General features: G+C 44.9%; 1 protein-coding gene across 4 annotated transcripts in view; it reads right to left on the bottom strand.

The window, feature by feature from the left end:
* Window positions 1–1,526: 1,526 nt before the first annotated feature.
* Window positions 1,527–26,009, bottom strand: part of ADRA1A (adrenoceptor alpha 1A) — a 113,156-nt gene continuing 88,673 nt past the window's right edge. For 2 of the 4 annotated variants that reach the window (XM_073892572.1, XM_025873992.2), the window contains one exon: window positions 1,527–8,056. In XM_073892572.1, coding sequence (XP_073748673.1) covers window positions 7,542–8,056 — 515 coding nt within the window. In that variant the 3' untranslated portion in view covers window positions 1,527–7,541. The remainder of the gene's footprint in view (window positions 8,057–26,009) is intronic. The other 2 variants (XM_073892573.1, XM_073892574.1) reach the window with 2 other exon arrangements.

The raw sequence follows: 26,009 nt of genomic DNA, 5'->3' as shown, positions 1-26,009 counted from the left end.
CATTGTTCATTGCTTGTCAGTTTGAAAAAAAGTAGAGGGTGGAATCATGGAGAGAGAGGCAGGGATAAGGAAAGGAGACTGGAAAGGAGAGAGGGTCAGGGTCGACATGGAAGGGGACAGGGAAGGGAAGGGAAGGGAGGCTGCCACATAGTGTCAGCCCAGAGGCCTTCCTTTCTGTGCCCAACATAGGCGCTGCTGTTAGTACCGATATTTTTGATATTATTCCGTTATTAGATATATTCCTGATATTATTATTGATATCGCTAGGTTCTTCTTCATCAGTTCTGCCCCCATTCCCATTCCCTACCCCCTGCCCTGCTGCAGAGTCTCATCTCTCGACACTGTGGACCTTGGCGTAGGCCACCGGAACTGTACCCCTTGTTTCCAACGGACAGCGTGTGCCTCCCCGTCACTGCCCCATCAGGGCTGGAGAGGGGATGGGGTCAGGGCAGGAAGTCCCTCCAATAATGTGGCAGCCTCGAGAAACATGGCTTCATCATCACAGGGAAGGACTGAATGTTTCCCCATGGCAGCACCATTTTGAGTCTAGTTAGGTGATTTCAGACTTAAAAATGAAAACCAGGGAAAGAAGGAGGAAAAGGGTGAGGAAGAGAGGCAAGAGAAGTCCTGCTAGAAGCTAGTATTTGTGTTTGGAAGATGTCTCTCTCCTCCAGCACCCCTTTCTGTACCCCGCTTCTTGGTGATCCCCAGGGTGGACCCTCGGATGTCCTGGTGCGAGGTGCTGTGGTCAGAAGGCCTTCCCAAGGAGCCAAGTATGACCCCCAAAGCCTCTGGGGACCCCCATTTCAACAGGCTCCAGTGTTCTGGGAGGGATTTCACATCGGCTGTGGTCCAGTGGCACCCCCTGGTTGTTGCTACTCATGGAATCAGCTGAATTGTGCTAGGAGAATTTCAGTGGGATGAAAAGCTCAAAGACCCCACCCCTACACCATGGACTCCCTGGACTTCTGCAGCCTGCCTGTTTTACAGAACCCAGCAGTGGGAAGGGGTGGTGGGTGCCTCCCTCCTGTCCCGATGGCCTGGGCAGAAAGTCACAATGTTGTACTAGAGTACGTCTTTCGGGTGAGCGGGTTATATAGAGCCGCCCCCCCTCCCCCCCCCCCCCCGTATGAACTTGTCCCTTCATCTAACAAATCATGTAGGTTGGAAATATTAATTTGGTCAAGTGGAGATGTGTCAATGGCATACTTAAAAAAAAAGATGCTTTTAAGTTGAACACCCAAATCCACTGTTTAGCATTGTTATTATTCCTGTTCCATAAGCTAGAGACGGCATAGATCAAGGATGGCAAATTAGGGCCCATGGGTTGTTTTGTTTTGTTTTTGTTTTTTGTTTTTTTTTTGCTATGGCCTGTGAACTAAGAATGGATTCTACATTTTTAGAGGGCTGTCCAAAAAAAAAAAGCAAAAACCAAAAAAGAATGTGTGACAGAGAGCGTATGGCCCGCAATGCCTCAAATATTTACTATCTAGCCATTTACAGAAAAAGTTTGCTAACCCCAGGTGTACATTAAATAGACTTTTATTTTTCTTCGTTGGTCTGGGAACACCCTTCCCCTCCCCCATCAGTAACAATGCTTCTTGGAAAAATGCATTCTCGACTTGCAACAGATGAACCTGGAACCCACCCAGCTCATGAGCTGGGGACTGCCTGTGCCTCTTAGTATTTTTCGTGCCCAGTGCAGTGCCTGGTGCAGGAGAGGAAGCGAGCAGCTTGCTCACTATGACGAAGGGGTGTATCAACAACCCTCAGGCTCACTGAAACTTCCTTTGCAACCTTTGCATTCCTGAGGTCCTTAAGGTGTTAATCCCTGCTGGCTTTGCCTTACCTGTCACCCTGCTGAGCAAGCCAAGAGCGCCCTGCCCCGCTTACTTCCTCAGCTCTGGTGCTGCCTAACTACGGAGAAAGAACAGAATCACATCTGCTATCCTTTAGCCAATGAGAAAAGCATAGACAAATATACACCCTGAACAATCTTGCATTGCCCAGCCTCCGGCAGGGATGTAATAGCAGAGAAGGTGCCAATGGAGCCGAAAATATGGATCAGAGATGAATGAGTGACATACGAAATTCACGGTCTCGAGAAACACAGAGGGCCCTGGGGATATTGAGGGCGTCATGGAAAATGGAGTCAGAGGCTGGATTTGGGGCTCTCTGAAGCATCCTCCTCAAGTCTCTCTGTTTCTTCAGATGTTAAGAACAGATAATACACCCTTCCTTAGCTTTGTCCTTCACAGGAAAGACTTGAGATAGGCGAAATTACTTGGGCAAGTGCAAAGTGTTACACAGATGAGAGGACATTCTAAGCTCATGTCGGAACATCCTGTCTTAGCTTCTTTTCTATTGCATCTGAAGGCACCTCCCGTACTCGGGCTTCTTAATAGGTTGGCGCCTTCATTATTTTTTTTTCCTACAAATACAGTATGAACTTGCTCTTAGATTTTTTTCTCACCTAATTAAGTCTGTATTTCTCATAGCTTAGCACTAATCATTTCCAGCTTATAATGTGGCTCTGTTGACTGGAATATAGGGGGAAAGTGCTGTAATGACTCCCGAGCCACAGGGAAAAACAATCATTTTGTGTTTGGAAATGATGCAGCAAGCAGCTTCAGGGCAGTTCCTTGCTTATCAGTTGCAGCAAAGTGTTAGGAAACCACGCATCCTGCTTTGAGCGATGTCCAGGATAGGTCTTCTCCTTCCTCCTCAACACCGCCCCCTGCCCACCGCCATACCCTTCCTTCTAGCCGGGAGACTCAGGAATCCGTGTGGTGGTAGCAGAGAAGAAATAATATTTTCCTGCACACAGCAGATGAGCTCCATCCTCAGCCCCCACGACATCTGGATCTGGGGGGGGGGGGGCACGAGTGAGGCCATGCTGATGGGAACAGGGGCAAGGGGCCCGGTGTCCTCTGCCGAAATCCTAATTTGCTTTTGCCAGTCCCGGCCCCCAAAGTCATCTCCACTCACTCATCTTGCGGGGACTTTGGAGGGCCAGGAGGCCACTGTTGTCATTGCTTTTTGAAGACGGTGGACCCCGCAGCAGCCTGGGCTCAGCCTTGCTCCCCGGCACAGTGGGTAGACAAGGAGCAGGTGCCAATAGTGTTCCAACCAGGCTGGACCGGAGCTGTGTGCAGGTGGTTTCAGGGTTAAAAGTCCTAGTAGCATAAAAAGAAATCAGAGCAACAGTGAGCACCCTTCTGATGCCTTCCTACTAGCCACCATTGCCTTCTTTTCGGTCACCCTATTTTGCTTGCAGAGTTTACCTTCCACGGGCTTGGGCTCCCTTCTCCCTTTGCTGACGAGCAGAGCTCTTTCCTTAATTAAGTCAACAAGTACTCATATGCAGAGGCAGCATCTCTTTTGGCAAGAGGACCTGTGCAGAACCAACCCCAGAAGCAAATGAGAATGTTTGTCAAGCTCAGATGAAGTAGCTGTGATTCAAGAGTGAATCATTACCTGCCCAAGCAAAAAGTTCCTAAAACCTTCTCGCTCCCAGGCGGTGACCATGTGACCTATGGGGACAGAAGGTCTGCATGATGGGTTCAGTTTGAGGGGCTGAGGCAATCCGAGATACTTAGAGCATAAAGCTCTCATTTGCAAAAAGGAATCCAAGAACAAGTGGACACCGGCTAATCCACAGCCACGGCTGACAACTGGTTCTTCCTTTCCCAAGATTGCCTACGTCTCTGGCTACCTGGGGATCAGCATTGTGAGCCATTCCCCTACAGGGACACGCATGACATTCACATGTTTGACACACTATCTGGGCTTGGTGTAGTTCCTGGGGAAATATCTATAATTCCTTCTCTCTTTCTTTCTCCAGCTCAAATAAAAAAATAATGTTGGAGTACAGGGGAGAGTGATGTCGTATTTGTTCTTATTTATTTTAAAAAGGGATATACTTCCTGAAAGTGCCAATTAACTCTGGTTGGTAGTCAGTAACTCCAACGTCCTATGCAACGTGTTTCATAGCCACAACTGGGTTTTAACATTTTAGGCCAATGCAGCCTCTTCTGCATTCTCTTATATGCCCATCTGCTCCCAGTTTGATAGAATTTGTCTTTCTTGCAAGGCCTGAATAACTTTCCATGTAATTATCCTCTAAAAAATGGTGCGGCCTGAAAGGTAGACTTGGAGGCACCAAACCCTTCTGATTCTGATCTGTTTTGGGGATTTGGCTGGGCTGGCGTTTGGCAGCATATGTATGGAGGTTGATTGGAAGGCAGATCTCCAAGAAGCAAAATGTTAAAATGCTGCATGGCTTCCTATCCTCAGCATCCCTAATCCAAACTGGGGAACATCCCTCCCCCCCAACTATTTAGGAGGCAGAGGCATGGTAAAAATGTGTAGACCTAGTGTTAGGCAGATCCAGGACTGAATCATGGTTCCTCACTGGCCTAAGGCAAGTCCTTCATTATTCCCAACAAACAGATTTTTACCTTTGAGATAGAAAGGTGACATTGCTATGAGGTTTAGAGCCAATGGGGTATAAAATGTCCTGCCGATGCCTGGCGCACAGAAGAACCTAACAAAAAAAAACCTTACGAATATATTTATTTAACCAAATATCACTTGTCCACCATGGCTGGACAAATCCAGGCAGTAGTCAGAGTCTGAAGCCTTCATGTTTTGGAGAGTGTTGGCACACACAAAGTGATGACAAGCAGAACGGTCTTAGACAAGACAGGAGTAAAGGCAAGTGGAAGAAAAGTGACAAGCAAAATGCTTTCCTGAAATCCTGGCAATAGCCTGGGGAAATGTTTAAGTAGAGAGCTTCAGGGTCTCCCTGAATGCATGCAATTCGAACTGCAGAAGAAACTCAAGTTTGGTCTATCCCATAATGTCAAGTTGATTTTTTTGCCATGTTTCGGCAGTCTCAAAGCAACTGCTTTTTATAACACATTAGAGAAAACACTGTGACCACTGTTGCTCTGGGTAAATTCTTCAAACTCCAAATAGAAGCAGTAAACATGTGAGTATAAATATGACAATCATTTGTTTAACTGTGACAATTTTAGAGAGTTTTTGGCATGCTCAAAGGTACAGAGATTTTTGTGGATGAGTAAAAAATAACTCGAGTATTGTTTATCCCACTTTGACTAAGTCTTGGGTGACATTATCAATTTCTTGTAAAATTGGCATATTTATACCTAATATCACGTTATGGGAAAGGAAATAAATGCTAAAGTTTGCCTCCCTGGAGGGACTGGGGTTGGTGAAGAGTGTAGCAGATCATTCTTTATGGACCGTTTCACATGAATACAATTGTCATGGTTTTATCTGATGACCAAACGATTTCCTAGTTGTTTATTTTGATTAGAAGTGGCATCGTGCTAGCTTTCTGGTAATCCTTAGCTTTCTAAAATCTAAAACTTAAATTTGTCCGGGAATGAGTTTAAAGGGAGCCATATTTTAGGGAAGCAAAACTATTACCATTCTTTTCGTGGGGATGCCCTTCCTGTGAAGGGAAGCCTGACAAATGGGGTTTTTAAAATTCAGATCCCGAAAGAAGCTCTTCTCGACAATGAAACTTATCTTTCCCATCAAGGCAGAAGACAAGCGCAGTTCGCATACTCGAGTCCTTCCCTGATGCTTATGTCCATAATAGGACACCCACATCTGGTAGAGCTGTTATCGGACATGCAGACAGACCAGAAGAATCCAAAAATCCGGCCAATATCTAAAGCCAGAATCATAAGCTCAAGGCATAGCGCCTGTCTGGTCAGCAAGAAGACATTCTCCGGAAAAAGCTGAAAAAGCAAAATATTCAATGGCCAAGCACGACTGACAACAGCCTCAAATCCACATGCAAACGTACCCCCTCCCCGCCCCCATGACAGTGTGCAAAGATATTAGCCTTGAAGAAATTTTCATTTTGCTGCATGGGAAGAAGAAAAGATAATGGGCCCCTACCTTGGCTGTGAAGGCTAAACAGGGGCCGTAGTCAACTTTGAAATTCTTAAGAGGAAATTACTCAAATGGGGGGAAGAGGCTACAGAGATGGTCGGTCAGCAGTTTTCGATCAGTGATTCTGGCCAGGAATTATGCCCAAACCATAAATCTTATTTTAAATTCTTACTGTGGGATGTGAAAAATATTTTAATTTTTTACATACGATAATCCTCTTCCTCTTTAGTCATATATCGAGTTATTAAGGTTAACCAGAATTTGGTATACAGAAAGCAAAAGTAGCACGTTCCCCAAGTTCCCATAGAAAGTGGGAATAGATGAAGTGAACGGGCTCCTGGATCTTTCACCAGAATAAATGGGCTTCTGTCGAAAACTATTTGCAAATTCCGGCTTTAGACGATTTTCTGGTGACCAGTCGGTATCCTCCCAAGCTAAGCATGTGTATCTCTCAAAGTTCAGGAAGGATATACCTGGATCCTAAGGCTCTCATTCCACCATGCTACCTGTGCATTCAGGACCTTGAACCTCCTTCCTTAGGCAGTAGCGAAGCCGCGGAGGAAAAATGGAAGTCTGGAGGCGCCTTCCAAAATACTATAAGCTCTGGATTTTCAAACTGGTACTCTGGAAAAGGTAAGCGATGTGCCAAGAAAAGCCTTTCTCGGCCACATCGAAACAGCTGTGCAGGAAGTTTGCAGCCTCTTAGCATGAAATTAGCACCCGCCCCACCCCACCCCAAACCCTTGATATTTAAATATGTTTCACAAGAAGCCTTCCTCCATTTGATCTTGGAACCGCTTACTGGAATTTTTTCTGTAGCAGGAAAGTTGAAAAACAAGAACGACCCTCACCCCTCCTGTCTCCCATCAGGAAAAGCCACCTTTTCCCCGACTGTCTAGACCCAAGCATAGAGGTGCCTCCGCTAGTTCCGATGCATCATGAGGGCCCCTCACCCTCATCTTTAGGGAATCGGGAGCAGGAGCTGGTGAAATGGCAGCAAAAGGTAGATCTCACTGTCAAGTTGCACCCAAGTTAAGAAACTGGATATGGTCAGAAATGGTGGAGTTTAAAACGTGCTCTAAAAATAATGTGCCTGGATATTGGCCACCATCTTAAGGCTCTTCCTCTCCAGGCCCTCTCCTCGTAAATATCCAACGTGGCTGTCAGTAAGTTTAGCCTGAAAATAAAATCCCCTCACTCCATCAAGAAATAGCTCCAAACTTAGTGTGCTCAAAATATTCATGATGAAATCATAACCTTATATTTATAGTCTTTTGGATTGTGTATGACATTCTGTTTCCCATGGTGTTTTTCGTTGCAAGGGCCAGACGTGGAAAGCGGCCTCAGAGGATGACCGCGAGAGCATTAGCCTCAAGGAAATGCTGTTTAACATCATTTGCAGCCAGATGGTTGTGTGATATCCTCCTTCTTCCCTGAGCCCTACCCACTGGCCCAGAGTCGGGTCTCTTCCCCCACCCCATTCCCAGATGGTCCCTGGTCCCTGGTCCTGTCTTGTCATCCAGGAAGAGTGAACTGGCCTTCCAAGTAGGAAGTGGGGTGGGTGCCTAAGATCATTCCCCCCCCACCCCCTTCCTTCTGATCTTTCCTGTCCTTTAGACTTCCTCCCCATTTTCACTGAGGGAGATGGTGTGGATCTTAATGGTTGGAACTTGGTGGGTCTCTCCATGGCTGGGGGTCGAGGGCCCCACACAGCAGCACACCTGCAAAAAGCTTTTACTTCTCACCCGGGCTGTGGTGCAGGCTGACTGGTCTCTGGACACTGTACTCCTGGCAGATTCACGGGGCACTGAAGAGAAAAATTTCCATTCACAGACCCCATCCGTCTTGGAGATCTTATAGAAGGTCTCTCCTGATCCCACTGGGATGCGCACCAGGTCCTTGTGCTGCCCCTCCACGGCGTGGCTGGGAGGGTGCAGGGTATAGCCCAGGGTATGTTTAGACTGCTTTCTGCGGAGACACTGGATCCTCAAGACATTCTGGAAGGCCTTTTTAAACTCTTGACTGGAGCACGGGTATATAATGGGGTTGATGCAGCTGTTTAGGTATCCGAGCCAAAATGCTATTTTAAAAACTGTTTCTGAGGGCTTGAAATCAGGGAAGAAAGACCCTGGAAGAAAACACAGATTTGTACATATTATTTGCAAGCCAACAGACCAACTGGCTAGGAAAACAAGCAAACAAACCAACACACTTATTTGTACGTCTCTCAAATGTTTCATGTGATTCCGAATGCGTCTGCGTTTCTCACATCTGACTGGCTAGCCCCTATGTGTAATATCCTCTGAGGCTGTTCTCACCTGGTTCATACGTGCAATATCTATTATGGGAGCCAGACCCACTGGGTGGGTTTGTACCAGTTCTCATCAACATCGCTTGATGGCTGCGATGAAGCTTTAAATAACAAAAAAATGAAATTTAGGCTGAGTCCACATATGCGAGTTGTTTTGACTGCATTTAAAAACAAGCTGGGGGCGCCTGGGTGGCTCAGTTGGTTAAGCGTCTGCCTTCGGCTCAGGTCATGATCCGGCGGTCCTGGAATTGAGTCCCTCATCGGGCTCCCGGCTCGGTGGGGAGCCGGCTTCTCCCTCTCCTCCCCGCTCGTGCTCACTCGTCTCACTCGTGCTCTCTGTCACTATCTTTGTCTCTCTCTCAAATAAAAAAATAAAAATAAAATCTTTTAAAAAATAAAAAAATAGAAACAAGTTGGAATCCATTAAAATAAGCCATATTAAAATGGGGTTACCTAAATATTCCCGTTGTGCTTTGATGTGGGGTTACATAGACACAGCCTAAGTTATTATGAATCCCTTCTCTCCCGAACATGGGAATTGTATTTTTCAATGAGAATCCAAAATTCACAAAGTATTGGCCTTGCCAACTTTCAGCCAGCGATTTTCTATTACGCCGAAATGATGACGATTATTGTTGATGATGCCTTTTGATGTTCTAGTATACTCCCCTGCTCAACATGCGCCAAGGGCTGCCAGATGCTTGTCAGGCACTTGACATTGAGGATCCTTCACAGTACCCAATGTAAGCTAGCTTTCTAGCATTAATACTTCTACTCTAACCAGACTCACTACCAAATTGACCCATCATGGCTCATTTTTTGGTCCTCTCAAGTTGGGTCTTGATGTCTAAAATGTCCTTTCCCATCCTCTTTACCTGCTCAAGTCTTATCCATTAATTTATGCGGGGGAGTCAAGTTTCAGACCTCTTTACATCTTATACAGTAGCTGTCACCTAGGTCTTGGTAGCAGAATGACAAAACAATGGAACCCTAAAGCATGAACAATCTTAGGTATTATCTTATTTAATTACTGAGTTTTCAAATTAAAAACAAAAACGATTAAAAAGTTGTCACAAACTTGATCGCTACAGTGAGGGATAATCCCCCTGCCATGGGGATGGGTAAAGGCATGCAGAACTCACAACGTTCTTTATTCTCTGCACCACTTTTTTCTTTTGCATCAACCTAAGGTCTTGATTTCACATCTTTCTTTTTTTCTCTGCTCGACAGACCCATCAGAGTCATGACAAACTGTTGGGTGTGCTTAAGATCCACTCTGGTGAACACTGCCCTGAAACTCAGCAGGGGATTTCACAAATACAAGTGAAAGTGAACTTAAACATTATAGAACCAAAGAAGACAAAATGGTACGGTGGTGGATGGGAATATTTATTGCCTCTGAAACATGCACACACATACAGATGATTGTTGTTATGTGAGAAAGTATTATTCTTTAACTCCAAACCACTTAATGTTTTCCTGTAATTTTAATCGAACTTACTCATATTGAATGCCTGGTTTGCAGTAAAATGCTTTAAATACAATTTAATCACCATTAGTAATATTAAGAATTATGGGACTCATCAATATCCCTACTTTAGACAAGGAAGAAACTGTGGTTTAATGGGGTTGAATAACCCAGTTCAGGTCACTCAGGCAGATAACTAATTACTGGTAGAGCTTGGATGTGAAATTGGCCAGTTGGACTTTAGGATCTATGTTTCCTCATGGAATATCAAAATATATTGGAATAACACATCTCTTGAGGAGGAAGATGGTGTTTGACGAGTGATGAAGTGCACAGTTGGGGGAAGCAAAATTGGAAAGATGCTTTTTCAAACTTCATTTGAGAGGTGGAGAAAGTGGCCAACGCCAACATGACTGGTGGTTTAGTGTGAATATGGTCAGTTCTAGAAAAAAAATCATCTTAATTATGACACCTATATATTGTCCACTATTTCTTTCTAATAGTGATAGTGACACGATTAAGGGAACCTGCTTCACAAAGGCATGCCTTGGCCTGGGCTTAATGAGAATATGAATCTGGCACACCTTGTCTGGGGATCTCACCATTCTGTAAATCAGGTAGGCAGGGGATTGCAATAAAAAAATATGAAGTATGAATTATGAATGCGAGTGCTAATAAAGTGATTTGGGAAACCTGGAATTTCCCACAATCTCTTCAAGGACACTGTCCTCACAGAGCCCAGTTTTGCATTCATGAATCTCAAGAATTCTCTTCCATCCCTTGAGCCCCCTCGAATTCCAGGTCTGGCTGACCCAGAGCCAGGCTCTAGGGTTTTCTATACACTGGCCTTCCTGCTGTGTCCATAGTTTAAGAGGTAAATACAGGTTTCCCAGTCTATGTGCTCAAAACACCATCTCCTCCCTGCAGCTAGGGTATTGGGTGAGACAGGGAAATGGTTAAAATGAATTCACACCAAGATTGGAATGTCAGATGGTCTCCAGCTTTAATGTTCCAGGGATATTGTCTTGGGTAATCTAAGCAAATCTCTAGATGTTGGCTTTTCAGACTAATTGAGAGATTCTTCTGGACCACAGGCCTTCCCATAAATGACCCCCTTTTAATTTATCCCATTAAGTGTGTGACAGCACCTAGATGTGTCGAAACCTAGGACGATCTGCCCATTCCCAATCTGACAATCCCATAGGGGCAGGTCGTGGGATTCATTTCTCCTACTGGGGTGTTCCTTCTCCCTTGGCTGGGCGGGGGGAGTTCTCCTTCAGCAGCTGCTGGTAGGTCTGAGGAGAGGCACTCATAACTGTCCGTCTGTCCTTCAGGTGAGAAAAGCCAGCATGGGCTGTTTCCCTCCTTATTCACATCCTTCGATCTCTTTCTGCCTTTCATTTTTCCTCCCCTAGGAAAGGGAGATTGAGCTGGAAGAGTTGCTGCTGTCTGGTCCCCAGCAGGGTTCCGTCATCCCTCCATCTCCTTCTCTGTCCAAACCTTCCCACTCTGGCACCGTCTTCTTGGTGATCCCCACTATTTCTATCCCCAGCCTCAATTTCTTCTCAGATCCCTTTCTTCTTGATGATGATGATGCCTTTTAGGATGGGAAGGCTACTGAGTCATGCTTCTCCCTGCTTTCCACCCACCATGGCATGGAGCCCCAGCATGGAACCTGCCAGTTCTGGGACGGCGCCTCTGACCCAGTCACTAGGCCGTAAACCCCCTCTGAGCCTGCACTGCATCAGTGTTGCTCACTGGCGGGGTTCTAGAACCCAGCACGATGCTGGCATCTCAGAGGCTCCCTCCAGTTACTGTTGAGTGAGCAACCAACCCCTGACCTCTCCATGACTCTGCTTCCCGAAGACATGGCCTGGCTTTCTTCTCTGCCTGACAGCTGTAGCCCTGATTTCTCTTCCTGCTGGTGCCTTCCTTCTTTTTTTTTTTTTTTTTTTTTTTTCCTTCTTTCCCTTTTTCTGCCCAGTTTCTGTTCAAAACCAGAGGGGTTTCTCTGTGATGGTGTTTCACTACCTTTTCGTCCTTGCTGCCTTACCTGGTATCAAACGCTATCATTGTTCTCATCATGTTTCATAGGAAGAGCCAGACTTTTGAATGACCCTCAGGAGCACACGGGCTCCTATTTCTCTTGTCACTGTAGGCTGGCTGTGCTGTTCCACACCTCCTGCCCCCTGCCCAGACTCCGCTTCAAAAGGAGCAAACTGCTCCCAGCTTAATTCTCTGAACCCCTCAGCCTGCAGGTCATGTCATCGCTTGCCTATGAATCTGCCTGGTTAAATTCTTGAGCTTTGGAAAATCCCAAGCCCCTAGGGACTCATCTCTTCACCGAGTTTCCTTCCACCACTTGGTCTGCTGCAGGATTTCTGGCTCTTTTCTTTTTGGAACCCTCCAAATATCTTGGTGAACTAAAACTTAGCCAGACGAGGTGGGTACAGCACGAGTTTATCCTTAACACCATCCACGCCTTCACCCTTGGAGATTCAGAACCCTCACCTCCACTGTTGAGGCCTCTACATTTTAAGGGGAAATTCAAACTGATGGCTTCAAACGATGCTACTTATGTCTCGTCACTCGATGTCCTCTGCATTGGGAACACGTGACCTTTCATTTCTGACCCAGAGCTCATCTGTAGGCTTATGATGGGGGCCACTGGGAGCCACTCAAGTGAAGGCTTGGCCACCTAGAGTCACATTTTAGCTACCAAATGACAGCAATGTTTTCTCTCAATGCCCCCAACACAAGAGAAAACCAGTTTTTCTGCCACTGTTGGTCTCCTAAGTGAGTTTTCTCTGCCAGTGCTTCAGTTCACTCTAAAAACCAGTGAGGATCTAAATGGAGTTCTCAAATTCCAACCCAGCACTAGTCATGAGAAGGTTCTTCTTGAGTTCAGCTCTCTCAGAATCAGGGTGACTTGGAATGGAAGCAGAAGGCTAGGAGTCAGTGTTCTTGGTTCTAGCCTTCCAGCTTCTATGCTTCATTTCACCCACCTGCAAACTTCTCATCTTAATGACAACTTTGAGAGACACCAGGTTATGATAAGCTCGAATTAGCTGGAGTCACAGAATGCCAGAATGTGGAGAGTGGCAGAAACTTAGCACCTAGCCAGCACCGACATCTTCTTTCCTTATGGACGAAGACAGTGAGGCCCAGGAGGGGAATGGTTTCCACAAAATCACCTGGCTCATTGGTAGTCCAGCCAGGCCTAGACCCAGGCTCCGCGTGGCTTCACCCATTTCCACTCCTGATCTCAGGTGCCATTTAGCAACACTGCTGTGGCCCAGGAAGTGTTCATGGCAGTTCTGTGCAGCTGTTGTCATAGGACGATGACATGTTTTTCAGGGATCATGAGAAACAAAGGGGAGGAGAGCGGCACCATCAATAACAACAGCATTTAAAAAGTCATAATGTAGTGTTCAGACCCTGGAAAAAAGCACAGTGGGTGATGATCTTGGAACGACCCATCTGCAGGGTATCACATTCTGAAAATTGGAGTTTAAATGACTCCAATTAAAAGAATGTGGACTCCAAAGGAGAAGCTAATGTTATGTGACACTGGGAGCAAATGACCCTTAATTGTTTCTCCCCATCCAACCCGTGGTCTCTCTGTGCATGTGGTACCAGTCTGTGACTAGTACGCATCCGGTGAACAGAGGAGAGACGCAAGCTGTTGCACAAAGAGGCGGCCAGGGCCCCAGGCCAAGGAGTTCCAGTGACAAGCAACATTCAGGCCAGATCAGTTGGCATCTTCTTGCCAAGAAGAAAACTCTGCCCCACTGAACAAAACCCCAGAGAAGAGCTGTCAGAATCGAGGGATAAGTGCAGGACCAAGTTTCTTGTCATCTCAGAGTCTACCAGAGGCCTCTGTGTTGGGCTGCCAATTTGGCCATGTCTGAGTAACATCCCTGAGCCCTCCGGAGGCTCATCCCAACCACCCTTGGGCGGTTCTCAGCCAGACAGGAGACTTTACGCTCTCCACCTAGAATCACGGTCAGGAATATCGAAGAATGCTGGCCAGATTGACCATAAGCTAGAACCCTAGGCTCTCAACTAAACATTCACAGATAGACTTCCCATGAAATGAAATACAAGTCCATGTATGCACAGAGATTCATTTTCCTGAGGAGAGGACTCCAGCTTCCATCGGCTTCCCACCGTGGTCTTGGAGGCACAGAAGTTGGCTAAGCTTGGCTCCCAGCTCCTGAGAACAAGCCATACCTCTGGCCGGCACACCTCACTGAACCCATTGATCCTGACGACCGCATCAAGCTTACAAACGGGGCAAGGGGATATTAGGGTCCACGTGTCTTTAGAAGGACCTGCTCTTCATTTCTTCTATTTAACTGAGGCTTGAAAGAGTGTAATTCTGGTCTTGTGCCTGTTAAGGAAGTAATGTAGTTGCTCCTTTCAGAGAGTTAATATGTTGAGTCTTTTCGGAACTTTCGGGCAGGAAGCTGGGCTAGCGGTCAAGGGGAGGAAGGCTGGAGATGTGCGAGGGTGCAGTAGGGGTAAAGATGCACACTATATGCTGGGTACACAGCACTGAACAGAACAAACCTTGGGCGCTCTGGGGACTGCCCTGTGCGGATGGGAGTGCTGCCCCTTTTCCTTTTTTCCAGAGACTGGGGTACTGGTCTACGCTTTCTAGTGTCAAGAACCACTGCTTCTTCCAACCCAGGCAAGGAAAGAGGTCACCTAGGGGGAACATTCTTTCATACCGCACAGTTCTGCAAGTGGGAGACACTCTTTAATGGGACCCTTCTGGCTGGCTGAGTGTGGCTCTGCAGAATTAGGGATTTTACTCTGGAAGAGTCCAGGCTGCTAAAAGCAAAGCTCTACGAAGGGTTTCTCTCACCAGCTATCAAAGCCCCAACCAGTATTCCTCCTTTCAGAGGGTTTCCCAGAACACACACGTTCAGCCCCATTGCTCGTGATAACCTGGGGAAGAACTCGTACCCAGCTGGGCTAGACCCGCTGCACAGTTCCCTCAAGAGCATCCCGTGTGGTGTGTTTCCTTTTGCAATAATCAGTAATTCAAACACTTTCAAAAGACAGCAAGATTCCCCCTCCCTTTACTCAACAAACGATAACTTGACTGGGGAAAACGCTAGCAATTAAGCGCTCATGTTCTTTTATAGGTTGTTTCCTTAAAAGCGCTCTCCTTTCATAAATCAGCCCGTTTTCCAAATGTTGCCATTTTCATCAAGGTCATCACTGTTTCATGAGTCTCCAATTTGAAACATCTTAATCATCTCCACCCAAGAACTTTCTCCAGCCACCTGGTCTGAAGAGTAGTCCTCAAGCTAGCGGAGGGTTTCTGTCTTTTGTGGCACATATCCTGGTTTGCAAGCTTTTGAAAATGTTTTTCATGGGATGAGGACTTTTCAGACTTACTCTCTTAGCGCCTTTCACGTATGCAATGCAGTGTTACTAACTGTAGTCCCCGTGATCGCCAAGACGTGCATTATACCCTGTGACTTACTTGTTTTATAACTGCAAGTGTGTAAAAAAAAAAAATAACTGCAAGTGTGTACCTTTTGATGCCTTCGCCCATTTCACCCACCCGCTGCCCCCCTGCAAGTTTTCTTGTTTACCATGTTTTCTTTGATTGACTGTGCTCCAGAGTGTGCAATAAGCTCGGGGGTGGGGAGGGCAGCTGCTGTTCTCGCTGCAGGGCAAGCCCAGGGGCTGGCTCAGTCCTGGAAAGGAGCATGCGTACTTGACTCCTCCTCTTTGTCTCTTCTATTCCAGCCAGTCACCAAGCTTCCTGATGTTTTTCTTCCAAACTCCTTTTCAAGCCTTGCCTTTCCCCTCCACAGGCATCCCCGCTCCCCTGCATTGTGGCAGCGGAGCAGGGAGGATCTCTTCGCTTCCAGCCTCGCTCAGTGCCGAGCCAAGAGTGCCCGACTCATCACCCTGCAGCCTTGAGGATGGCGCCACTTTCCCACTCAGAAACCTAGAGAGTTCAGGACCGGGGACCAAAAAGGCATGGATTGTCGTTTAAAGCTGGCTGAGTCACTTGCCCCTCCTGAGCCTCAGTTTCCACTTCTGTGAGATGAAAGTTTTGCACCAGGTCATGGTTGCCACCCCTTGCCCCCGATAAAAACATTCACCTCTAGGAAAACTGTAACAGTCACAAATGAGCATCCGGTCCATGTCAGGCAGGATGGTTAAGGAGCCTTGTGGGGGATGGCCAGAAGGGAAAGGGGCAGACTGGAAGGGAAGGCACCCAAGGTTTGGGGTTAGGTTTTGAGGAGGACATCCTAATGTCCTTCCTGGTGATTTGTGTCTAAGCTGGAGGGGAAGAAGGGCAGAGAGGAGACATCCAAGGGCTGTGGTCATGAGCCACACCTGCGAAGGAGCGCATGCAACCCCCAGGCCCACTGACATGAGTTACACTGAGTGGGGAGGGCCGTTTGCTCTTCTGCACGGGGCACAGCACGCTCAGGCTGCTGGTGGCTCCAGGCTTCCGTGCCCCTTGGTCATATGGGGGCTGCACACATGCACATCTAGGGCCTGAGAGGCTCTGACACCGTTCATCTGGTCACCTCCAAGGGGATGACAGAGAAGAAAGTGCTGGAAGCCATGAGGCAAAAATTTTAGAAATAACTAGAAGGGAGGGAGGCTTTTCAAGGGGCTCAGTAATACAGTTAAGGGAACCTCATACTGGTGAGATCTGTCAGGATGTGCGCTGTGAATTATCTTTGTGCTGCTGATAAGATCAAATTCAAACTTATCACCTGTCATTCCAGGCCCTTCATCATTTGGTGCCCCCAGCCTTACACAACCTCTTCTCCCATTACTCATTCATTCAACAAAATGACTCGCTTAGTACCCTCAGTGAGGTAGGTGCTATTGTAGATACTGGACATAGAATGGTCAGGAAAATGAGTACGGTTCCTGTTCTTGGAGTTTACATTCTGTGAGGATTTCCAATAAGTACCCGTGAAATTGAACTGTGGATTTCCAACACCAAGGCTTTCTTCTTGCCATGGTAGACTGTTCACCATAACTCTGTCAATCCACCAAAGTGACTATGGCCTCAGCTCACATGGTTCTCCCGTTCGTTCTCCTGCTTCTCTCTCAGTGACTGAGCCTCTCCCCCCCATCCTTTCCAACTGGAATCCATTCCGATTGTCGATCTTCAAAGCTGTGTTCAAAGTCCAGCTCACCCATGAACCCTTCCTGCCTGGCGGTCTATCTCGTTTTCTCCCCATTCCCCCTAAGCATTGGACCTTAGCTCTTTTCTCTGTAGTACTCATCACCGCCTTCTATACTTATTTCGTACCCTCCCTTTTTCTTGAATATAAACTCCCTGAGGGGAAGAAGTTTCTGTCTTTCCATGTCACTGCTGTATCCTCACACCTATGGTAGTTTACAGCCTATGGTGAGCCACAATAAACACTGCTGAATGGATGACTCAGTCCATCCTACGGTTCTAGTCTCTCCAAAGACACACAGCACTTCTTAGCCCTCACTTACGTCTCCCTCAGGGATGAACATGATTCTCAGTACTGCCTCAGCAGATGACATTTGTTGATGGCGGAAAATGGCATTTTGAATAAAATTCCTGCTTCAAGGACTTAGAGCTGGAAACATGGAACAAGAGGGGCTGTCTTACCTCACATTCCAACACCTTATCTTGCCGACCTTCGAGATGCTCATATTTACATAAAAACAAAACCATTCTACAAATAATTTTATACAGCTAAGTCACAGGTACTACCTGAAATTATGACTTCCAGTGCTTATAAAGACATTTTATAGGGTCTTGTAGGAAAGGCCGAAGCCTGTAATTAAGATGAGATCGTCATCAGCAGCCTCTCCTCTTTGTGGGATGGGAATCCAAGGCCAAACCCCACAAATCCGAAGCAGTGACACAAACAATCAAAACCGGCCAGCCAGGGGGGCAGCGCGGGAGATTCTCAGAAGGATGTCCCTGCACGGTCCGCTTAAAGGCTAAGGCAGGTTTCATTCCAGGGTCTTGCCAGCAAGGGACATGGGTGAGTCGGCCGGCGCTTATATGGTAAGAGGTAAACAGGCGGGGAGGCAGATGGACTTTTGGTTCTGGACTGCCTGTAAAGATGCCAAATCTGAGTTCTCTGGATAATTCTCTACTTGGAAATGACATCCCTGGTCCTCTCACCAGGTCACCCAGAGGCATGTCCCCTGATGCTATGGTCATCCTCCAGGAATATCCTCTAGCTCTGTTTATGGCAGAATAGGAATGATACTTTGGTCTCCACTCCCGGCACTGGCACAGCCCCTCCCTTGCCCAGGTTAAGCCAGGGACAGAGGTTGTCTGTGGACCCTGCTTACCTCTCCGCAGTCCTAGGCTCAAGGGGGACTAGACCAGCTGAGTGCTTCACTCACCTCCATCAAAAACAGGTGGTGTTCAAACTGACATAATGTATATGCGTAGGCATCTTAATAGCTTGTTTTCAAAATAAAAAGTATCTTTTTGGAAGCCATAACATGGCTTCTAAATATAGCTGGGCAAACCAATTTTAAAATGCAAAAGGGACTGGAAAAATTTTCTCTTTAGTTTTAAAAGGCAGTAGAGTATGGCACTGTTTTGATTACAGACATCTTTGAAAAGCAGAATTGACCATGCTTCCGTCTTTCAGTATAAATGCGATACTGAGAAATCTCAGTTTTGCTAACAGGGGACAACTTCACTCTTTCCAAACCTAGCCAAGCCTTCTGCAGTCTCAACCGAGAACTGTCTGATAGTCAAACAGGGAAGAAAGACATCGGGGAAGCTTACCCATTTCTACGGCTTCAGTTTCTTTCTTTGCCTTGATGACTGTCAAATCTCCATCCTGGTCCATCTCTGGCTCCTGAGCTCTGGTTCTGCACATTCAACTATTACCAGACATCTTTCCTGATGTTTCCAAACCATCTCATCCTTAACATCACCAAAGTGAACTCGTCTCTCACAAAACCTACTCTTTCTTCTCTGCTCCATCCTCAGTAGATGGCACCCTTTCCCCTAAATTGTACCAGCTGGAAACCACCATCACCCTCAACCCTCCAGTCTCCCACCTCCTTGGCGACATCCAATCTCCCAGTCCAGACTGCTGAACCTTCTTTCTCCTTGTCACCATCCATCTTAGTTCAGGCCTCCAGCATCTCCAGCTTATCAGCTCACTAACTGAGCTTCCTGCTTCTAGCCTTACTTCCTTCCAGTCTACTGCCCCCATTGTAGCCAGAGAAACAAACTTGATTATATCTTCCTTGATCAAATCGTTTCAATGACTCTTCACTGAATGCAAGATCAAGTACAAATTCTGTACTATGACTTATTAAGTCCACAGGTCTGGGAGACTGAAAATCCACTTTGCTAGATAAGTAGTTAGTAGAAATGGTGATCCAAATGCCCAAAGACTCCAGTTAGTATTACAGAAAAGTAGAAAATTATTAACCAATAGGAGTAGAATATTTGCATAATTGTTAACGCAACTAAGTGATACAGTATCTTTAGTTCACTGGGATGTGGTTGGGGGTCATAGTGGTTGATGTATCATAATTTAATCCTAAGGAATAAATATATGGCATCCAGAAGGCAGCTTGTCCACTAAAAAGTCTTCCCAAGGCCAGAGCATAGAAACCACTCATGAATTTTCAACTGTTCAGGGATAGTCAAGATAATGGTTTTGCAAAATTCCTGAGTCTGGGAAACAGAGAGGGAGACAAACCATAAGGGACCCTATAATTGTTCTATAGGAAACAAACGGAGGGTTGCTGGAGAGGAGGTAGGTGGGGAGAATGGGGTAACTGGGTGTTGGGCATTAAGGAGGGCACTTGATGGAAGGAGCACTGGGTGTTACATGCAACTGATGAATCTCTAAATTCTACTTCTGAAACTAATAACACACTATGTGTTAATGAAATTGAATTAAAAAAAAAAAAACTTCCTGAGTCAGGAATAAAGATGCCTGAAAGATAAACACAGACAGTGGGAAAGAAAAGCCAAAGACAGGGACAAGTACATTTGAGGCTGCCTGAAAAGAATGAATCCTCATGGTGTGGTGTGATGTTCTATTACCCCAAACAGTCACATTTTTAAGGAAAGGTTGTCCCCACTGTCATGATTCCCCTCTGAAGTGGCCCACCCAATATTTGCTCAGATCTGGTGATTAATTCAGAACACATCTGCTAACTGTAAACAGTCATTTCTGGATGTACTGCTTGGAACAGTGGCCTTCCTGAGCACCTGCAGCAAAGCTGGCTTCGTTCCCCACACAGGTGGTCAAGCTGCAGCTTTTCTCCCTGGGCTGTAGTTGTCAACTCGTCTTTCATTCACAGACACATTTTCACGGGAAGAGAAGAACACTACCATAGTTTGTCAAAACGAAAATAATGACGCCCCTTGTGTTTGTTTATTCCAATTTGATTCTGGTGAGTTAGAAGTTAGCTCTACTTCATGTCCCAAGTAGGTGTCAATGTTACCAAGTGGATGACACAGAAACATATTAGAATCTGGGGGCTCTGGCAGGTTTCCATTTTCCGAAGGTTTCCCGCCCCCCCCAACACACAAAGCTTCCATGTATCTAGGAATAACTAGAGGGAGGCTGCTAGGGGCAAGGAGACCAACTAGGAGACTAGAACACGGGTCTGCCTCAGAATTCTGACAATGGCTAGAAGCTATGGGAGGACAGATTTGGGCTGCCCCGGAAGTTGGTCCTATCAGTGAAAGTGTCCTAAGATAGGATGGATAACCAATCCTTGATGTATCATACTGGGGATTCAAGCATCATCAAGCAACCTATTAAGATATTCTTGAAGGTACATTCAAACCCTGAAGTTTTGGAACTTCCTAAGCAAGCAAACACTCCTGGGAAAGAAAAGTTGGTTGTTCTGAATGCCTTGCTTCCTTTTCAATATGGCAATAAAGAAATTGTTGACTGGAAGCATTTTAAGAGGTACACACATATAAGGATGTGGACATGTTATCGGATTTGACAAATGATTTGCTTAGCATGATTTACCTTTTCTGTGAGTGGGACTAGTCTACATATGGTTGAATAGTTCCTAAATTTTGTTCATTAACAACGTGGGATCCAATAGACACATTTTGATCTAAATTGTTGAATCATTTACAACCACCTCCTATAAACCCTTGAGGCACCAAAAGCCAAGCTGACATCCAGGCTACAAATGGATAAGGATGTAAACATGCAGAAAGGGTAAGACACTTGCTCAGGGTTACAGAGCTGGTGAGCAGGAGGAATAGATTAATAACTCTGGTCGTCACTTCAAAAATCTATTAGTAATACATCAAAATTTTCAATTGCAAGAGGAGATGTATATCCAGTTATTTGGGAGCTTTCAGAGAACCAACTCTAAAAAATATGGATACTTTCAAGATTAATTTCTGCAGCTAGCATTTAGACATCAGGTGTATAGTTTGAGTCCTTGCTTAGTTTTTGAGCTCATGATCCATATATGCATTTCTACTTAGATTATCTACAGGAACTTTGATATTAATGTGTGTGAAATGACACACCCTAATCTGCTTGTCTTCTAGTGTTCTCTGTCTCTATAAATGATTATTAACATTCATTCACTTGTCTGTGACAAAACCCTGGCAGTCAATCCCGATACCACCTTCTTGATATCTCCAGTAGATGATATTACCTAATATCACCCAAGCCTTTCCATATCTCTCTAGATCCACTGTCATGGCCTAATCCAAGCTGCTACCGTCTGTCGCTTGTAAGGTCCTTCTCATTGGTCTCCTGCATGCATGCATAATCCTCCCTTTTCTCCAGGATGATCTTTATGAAATGCAACTCCAGTTCAGTGACATCTCTGTTTATAGGTCTCAAATGCTTCCTGGTGCTCTTAGATGAAATCCACAATCACTGACATGGCTCATCAAGCCAAATGATTTGGTCTTCCCTCCCTCTTCTGTCCTGCCTTGCATACCTTCCTTGACTCCTCCTCTGATCACTCTGATCTCGATTCATGCAATGCTTCTGTGCCTTAGGCCCGTTGTACCTGCTATTCCCTTTGCATGGAATGTTGTCTCCATTTCCATTCCCTTCATGGTGCTATTTCCTCTTCATCCTTTATAGGTTTTTGCCTAAGTTCCACTTCTTCAGGAAAACTATTTGTGATCCCCTTCTACCCATCCACACCCTCCAGATGACAGGCTAGGACAGGTTCTCTTGTTAAATGCTACCAAAGCATTCCATGCTTTTCATTCACTATACCTGTCATGGTTGTTTTTGTAAGATTACATGTGTGATAATTTGCTTAATGACTCTCCCAATACATACAAATTTCATCAAGATAGGAATTGTACCCGATGCATTGTAGGTGTTTAGTAAATCTATCTGTTCATGAGTAAAATAGACATTCATCAAGCACTTATTACATGCCAGACATCATAAAAGTTATTTCACAAACATTATCCAACTCAATTCCCCTGTACAGCCCTATGTGAATATATTATCAACCTCATTTTACAGATGAAGAAAATGAGGCTTAAGGAGTTTAATTCACAATTAAGGGAAATGTCTGAGCTCAGACTCATGCTTTTAACCTTCAGATTATGCTATCTAAGAAAGAGTCAGTCTGTGCTTTATTGGCTTTAAAGTGAAAATAGTGCACAGTGTTAGAGTACTCAAAGTTCAGTACAAAACCAATCACCTGAGGGGCTAAGAAACTGAATCACAGATTTCATGTCCTATTTTTCAGAAAGCAGAGAAATGTATAGCTCAAATCATTAAAACAGAAGCAAATTCTTGAGTGTTCATAATTTTGTTTGATCAGGATAGACATGGTTGGCCAGGTGAAAAACCACGAACACTATATGCTGTCAGAGAATCTTTTGACAAAACTCCCATTAATAAAATATGCCTAGAAAACAATCAGGTAGGACTAGGTCAGAAGGTATGACTGATCGCTTATAAACACTAGACAAAGTCCGGACCTAAAAGGAGAACTGAGATCCATAGCTCCTGAACATGGACAGTAAGGGAGACGTGAAGGAGAGCAAATGGAAATCGTTACTATCTATCGTGCTGTGTAAAAACAACGATTCCTGCCACAGGCTTTTAGCTGCTCTGTGTTCCCTGGGAAGGAAATCCTGACAGCTCACTTACTAGTCTGCTGATGAGAGCAAGTTTCATCCCTTGTCTGGGCCTCAGATCCCACACCTTTGTGGGCACAGTGGCTGGTTGTAAGCATTCATTCCATTTGAGCTATGCCTTCTTCCCTATTTCGTTCCGCATCCTTCAGGGTCTCCTGCTTAGTGTTCATCTTGTCTCTTTTCAACCTTCAGGGATACTTTCCAAGGCCAGAAACCAGACGTTCTGACTATCTGAGTTTGTCTTTGTATCGAGATGCGTCTGGAGTTCTTGTTCTGGCTCTAAGGCTCTCGTCCCCTGTGAGTCCTCCCTGATAACCTGTGCACTCGATGATCTCCTTAAACAATGGCCACCAGTCATTTGGTCAGAGCAGCTGCTCTGAGAATCTCCAAGTACCTCGACAGAACTTTGACTGTTTTTTTCTTCAGTGTACTGGGGAAAAGGTATGTCCACAGCTAACATATGTTCACCTTTCTTGGATAGCCCTGTTGCCCAATAATACTCAATTTTGGCTACAAAAAGGAAAGGTGTAATTTTGTCCATGTGAAGATTTTCTTGGACTCGGTTGAGTCCAATTAGGCAAATGACAGGTGCTTGTCCACGTTGTGCTATGTCCAGACTGGAGCTAGGGCTGCATATTTGTTACACTGCATTTCTCTCCAGAACTCTTTCCTCTTGAAGGGACATCTGGTCTTCTACCACACAGGGCACTTTGTTTTTTTGGCTTTGTCTGTTTTAGATGAAGAGGCTCCTAGGAGGTAGACATGGTTTTGTTTTGTTTTGCAAGTTTTAAAGCTTTTTAAGTGTTGTGAGCTCATAATACCTACAAGAGTTCTTCAGAACTCCATTAGGGTGATGGTGGTGGTTCGAGGGGTAATGACTATGATAACAGGTGTAAATTATCGAGCATTTTCAAGTTTCTGGCTTTGTATTTAGTACGTTACCTTATTGCTTTATCACACCCTGTAAGGTATATACTGTTTCTCCCCATTTTACAGAGGGGGAAAACAGGACTTAGGGATTTTAATAACTTGTCAAAGAACAATCAGCCAGTGAGAGTGAAACCGGGTTCCAACCCACTGCTGCCTGGCTCCCCCTCATACTGAACTTGCTGAAAATCGTCTTTGCTCCCTGTCTGGCTTCTCTGCTGCAGTACTGGGTGCTTACCACTAAATTTCCACAAGCAAAGTGAGATCCTGATTTAGACAACAAATAGGAAGCAGTACTGAAAGGATTAAGAAATTTCTAGAAACTTCTTCACATAAACATTTATAGTCACTTTCTTTTTGGAATGAGTTTATCTGTGTTTAGTCACCAAAACAATTTGCAAAAGATCATAGCAAGTAAGTTAAGAAAAGATTATGGTTTTCTAAACTATAAAACTAATACCTGCTAAATGTGGAGGCTCTGTACCATCCATGATCTGGTGCCATATACATACATGTGCACACACACACATGAAATAAAAATCACTGTGATGCTACAGTCTACAAATAAGAACACATTTTAAATAATTGGGATTGTATTTATAGCACAAGCTTTTGTGACCATGCTTTCTTCACTCAATATATCATGAACATTCCTCTACTTTATTTTTACTCCAGAACACTATTTTTCATGGCATCTTAAAGTATTTCATCATGTCAATATAATACAATTCATTTATCTACTCTTGCTAATTTGAAATTTGGGTCTTCCAACATTTTCTCTATTATAGATAACTATGAAAGAAATTTTTGTGTGGATAGATTTGGAGGCACATCATGGAGGGTTTTCTCCAGATAAATTTCTAGAAAAAGAAATCTGGGTCATATGATAGAAATTTCTGTAAGTTTTTTTGATACATATCCATATAGTTCTCTCTGGAGAAGATACGTCTATTTGCTCTTGTACCACTAATGGGAACATAATGACAATATGGTGCTGACGATGACCATGAATTATGATGAGTGCCTGCTATGTGCTAAACATCGTGCTAGCTCTTCGCATGCAGGTGCTCAATGTGGGCGGGTGCCAGGAAGCCCATCTCACACAAAACATGACTTTTCCTCATAGGAGTCAAGAAATACATCCCCACCAAAAACTACAAGGGGCTGCCAGACCTGGCATCTGACATTTGGTAAGAAAGCATTTCATAGCTATGCTGAACCTCTTTTTATTTCTCAAACTGCCAAGATTTCCCAAACTCAAAGTCTTGATGCTTGGGTTTCTCTTCTTGGGATGCTCTTCCTTTGAAATGGCATGTCTAGATCTTTCTCTTTCTCAGTTCAAAGCCTACCTCCTCTGAGACGCCCGCATCTTCATTTAAAGAATACTCCTTTCACCCCACCCCCCCGACGTCCCTCATCAGCATCCCTGTCACATTACCTCATTTTATCCCTTTTTATCCCTATGAACTCCTGTCATTTTCTGAGACATTTTAAAATTGTCTTCCACCAATGAAATGTAATCACCCTAAATGCAAGGTGCACTACAAAAAGGCTTGGTGGCCTCCCAGTGGAATTCTACCAAACATTCAAAGAATTAATACCCATTCTTCTGAAGCTGTTTCAAAAAATATAAATGGAAGGAAAACTTCCAAACTCATTCTATGAGGCCAGCATTACCTTGATCCCAAAACCAAAGACCCCACCAAAAAGGAGAATTACAGACCAATATCCCTGATGAACATGGATGCAAAAGTTCTCACCAAAATACTAGGTAATAGATCCAACAGGACTATGAGACTATGGACTCTGAGAGACTATGGACTCTGAGAAACAAACGGAGGGTTCTAGAGGGGAGGGGGGTGGGAGGATGGGTTAGCCTGGTGATGGGTATTAAAGAGGGCACGTACTGAATGGAGCACTGGGTATTATATGCAAACAACGAATCATGGAACACTACATCAAAAACTAATGATGTAATGTATGGTGATTAACATAACAAAATAAAATTAAAAAAATAGGATCCAACAGGATATTAAAAGGATTATTCACCAGGATCAAGTGTGGAATTTATTCCTGGGCTGGTGGTTCAACATCTGCAAATCAATCAATGTGGTTCAACATCTGCAAATCAATCAATGTGATACACTACATTAATAAAAGGAAGGAAAAGAACCGTATGATCCTCTCAATAGATGTAGAAAAAGCATCTGACAAAATACAGCATCCTTTCTTGATTAAAACTCTCTGCAGTGTAAGGATAG

This window comes from Callorhinus ursinus, unplaced genomic scaffold (genome assembly GCF_003265705.2).
Source record: "Callorhinus ursinus isolate GAN/ISIS: 27379988/994484 unplaced genomic scaffold, GSC_fseal_2.0 scaffold4, whole genome shotgun sequence".
In the NCBI taxonomy this organism is placed as follows: domain Eukaryota; kingdom Metazoa; phylum Chordata; class Mammalia; order Carnivora; family Otariidae; genus Callorhinus; species Callorhinus ursinus.
This window is presented reverse-complemented; position numbering and strand designations above follow the sequence as displayed.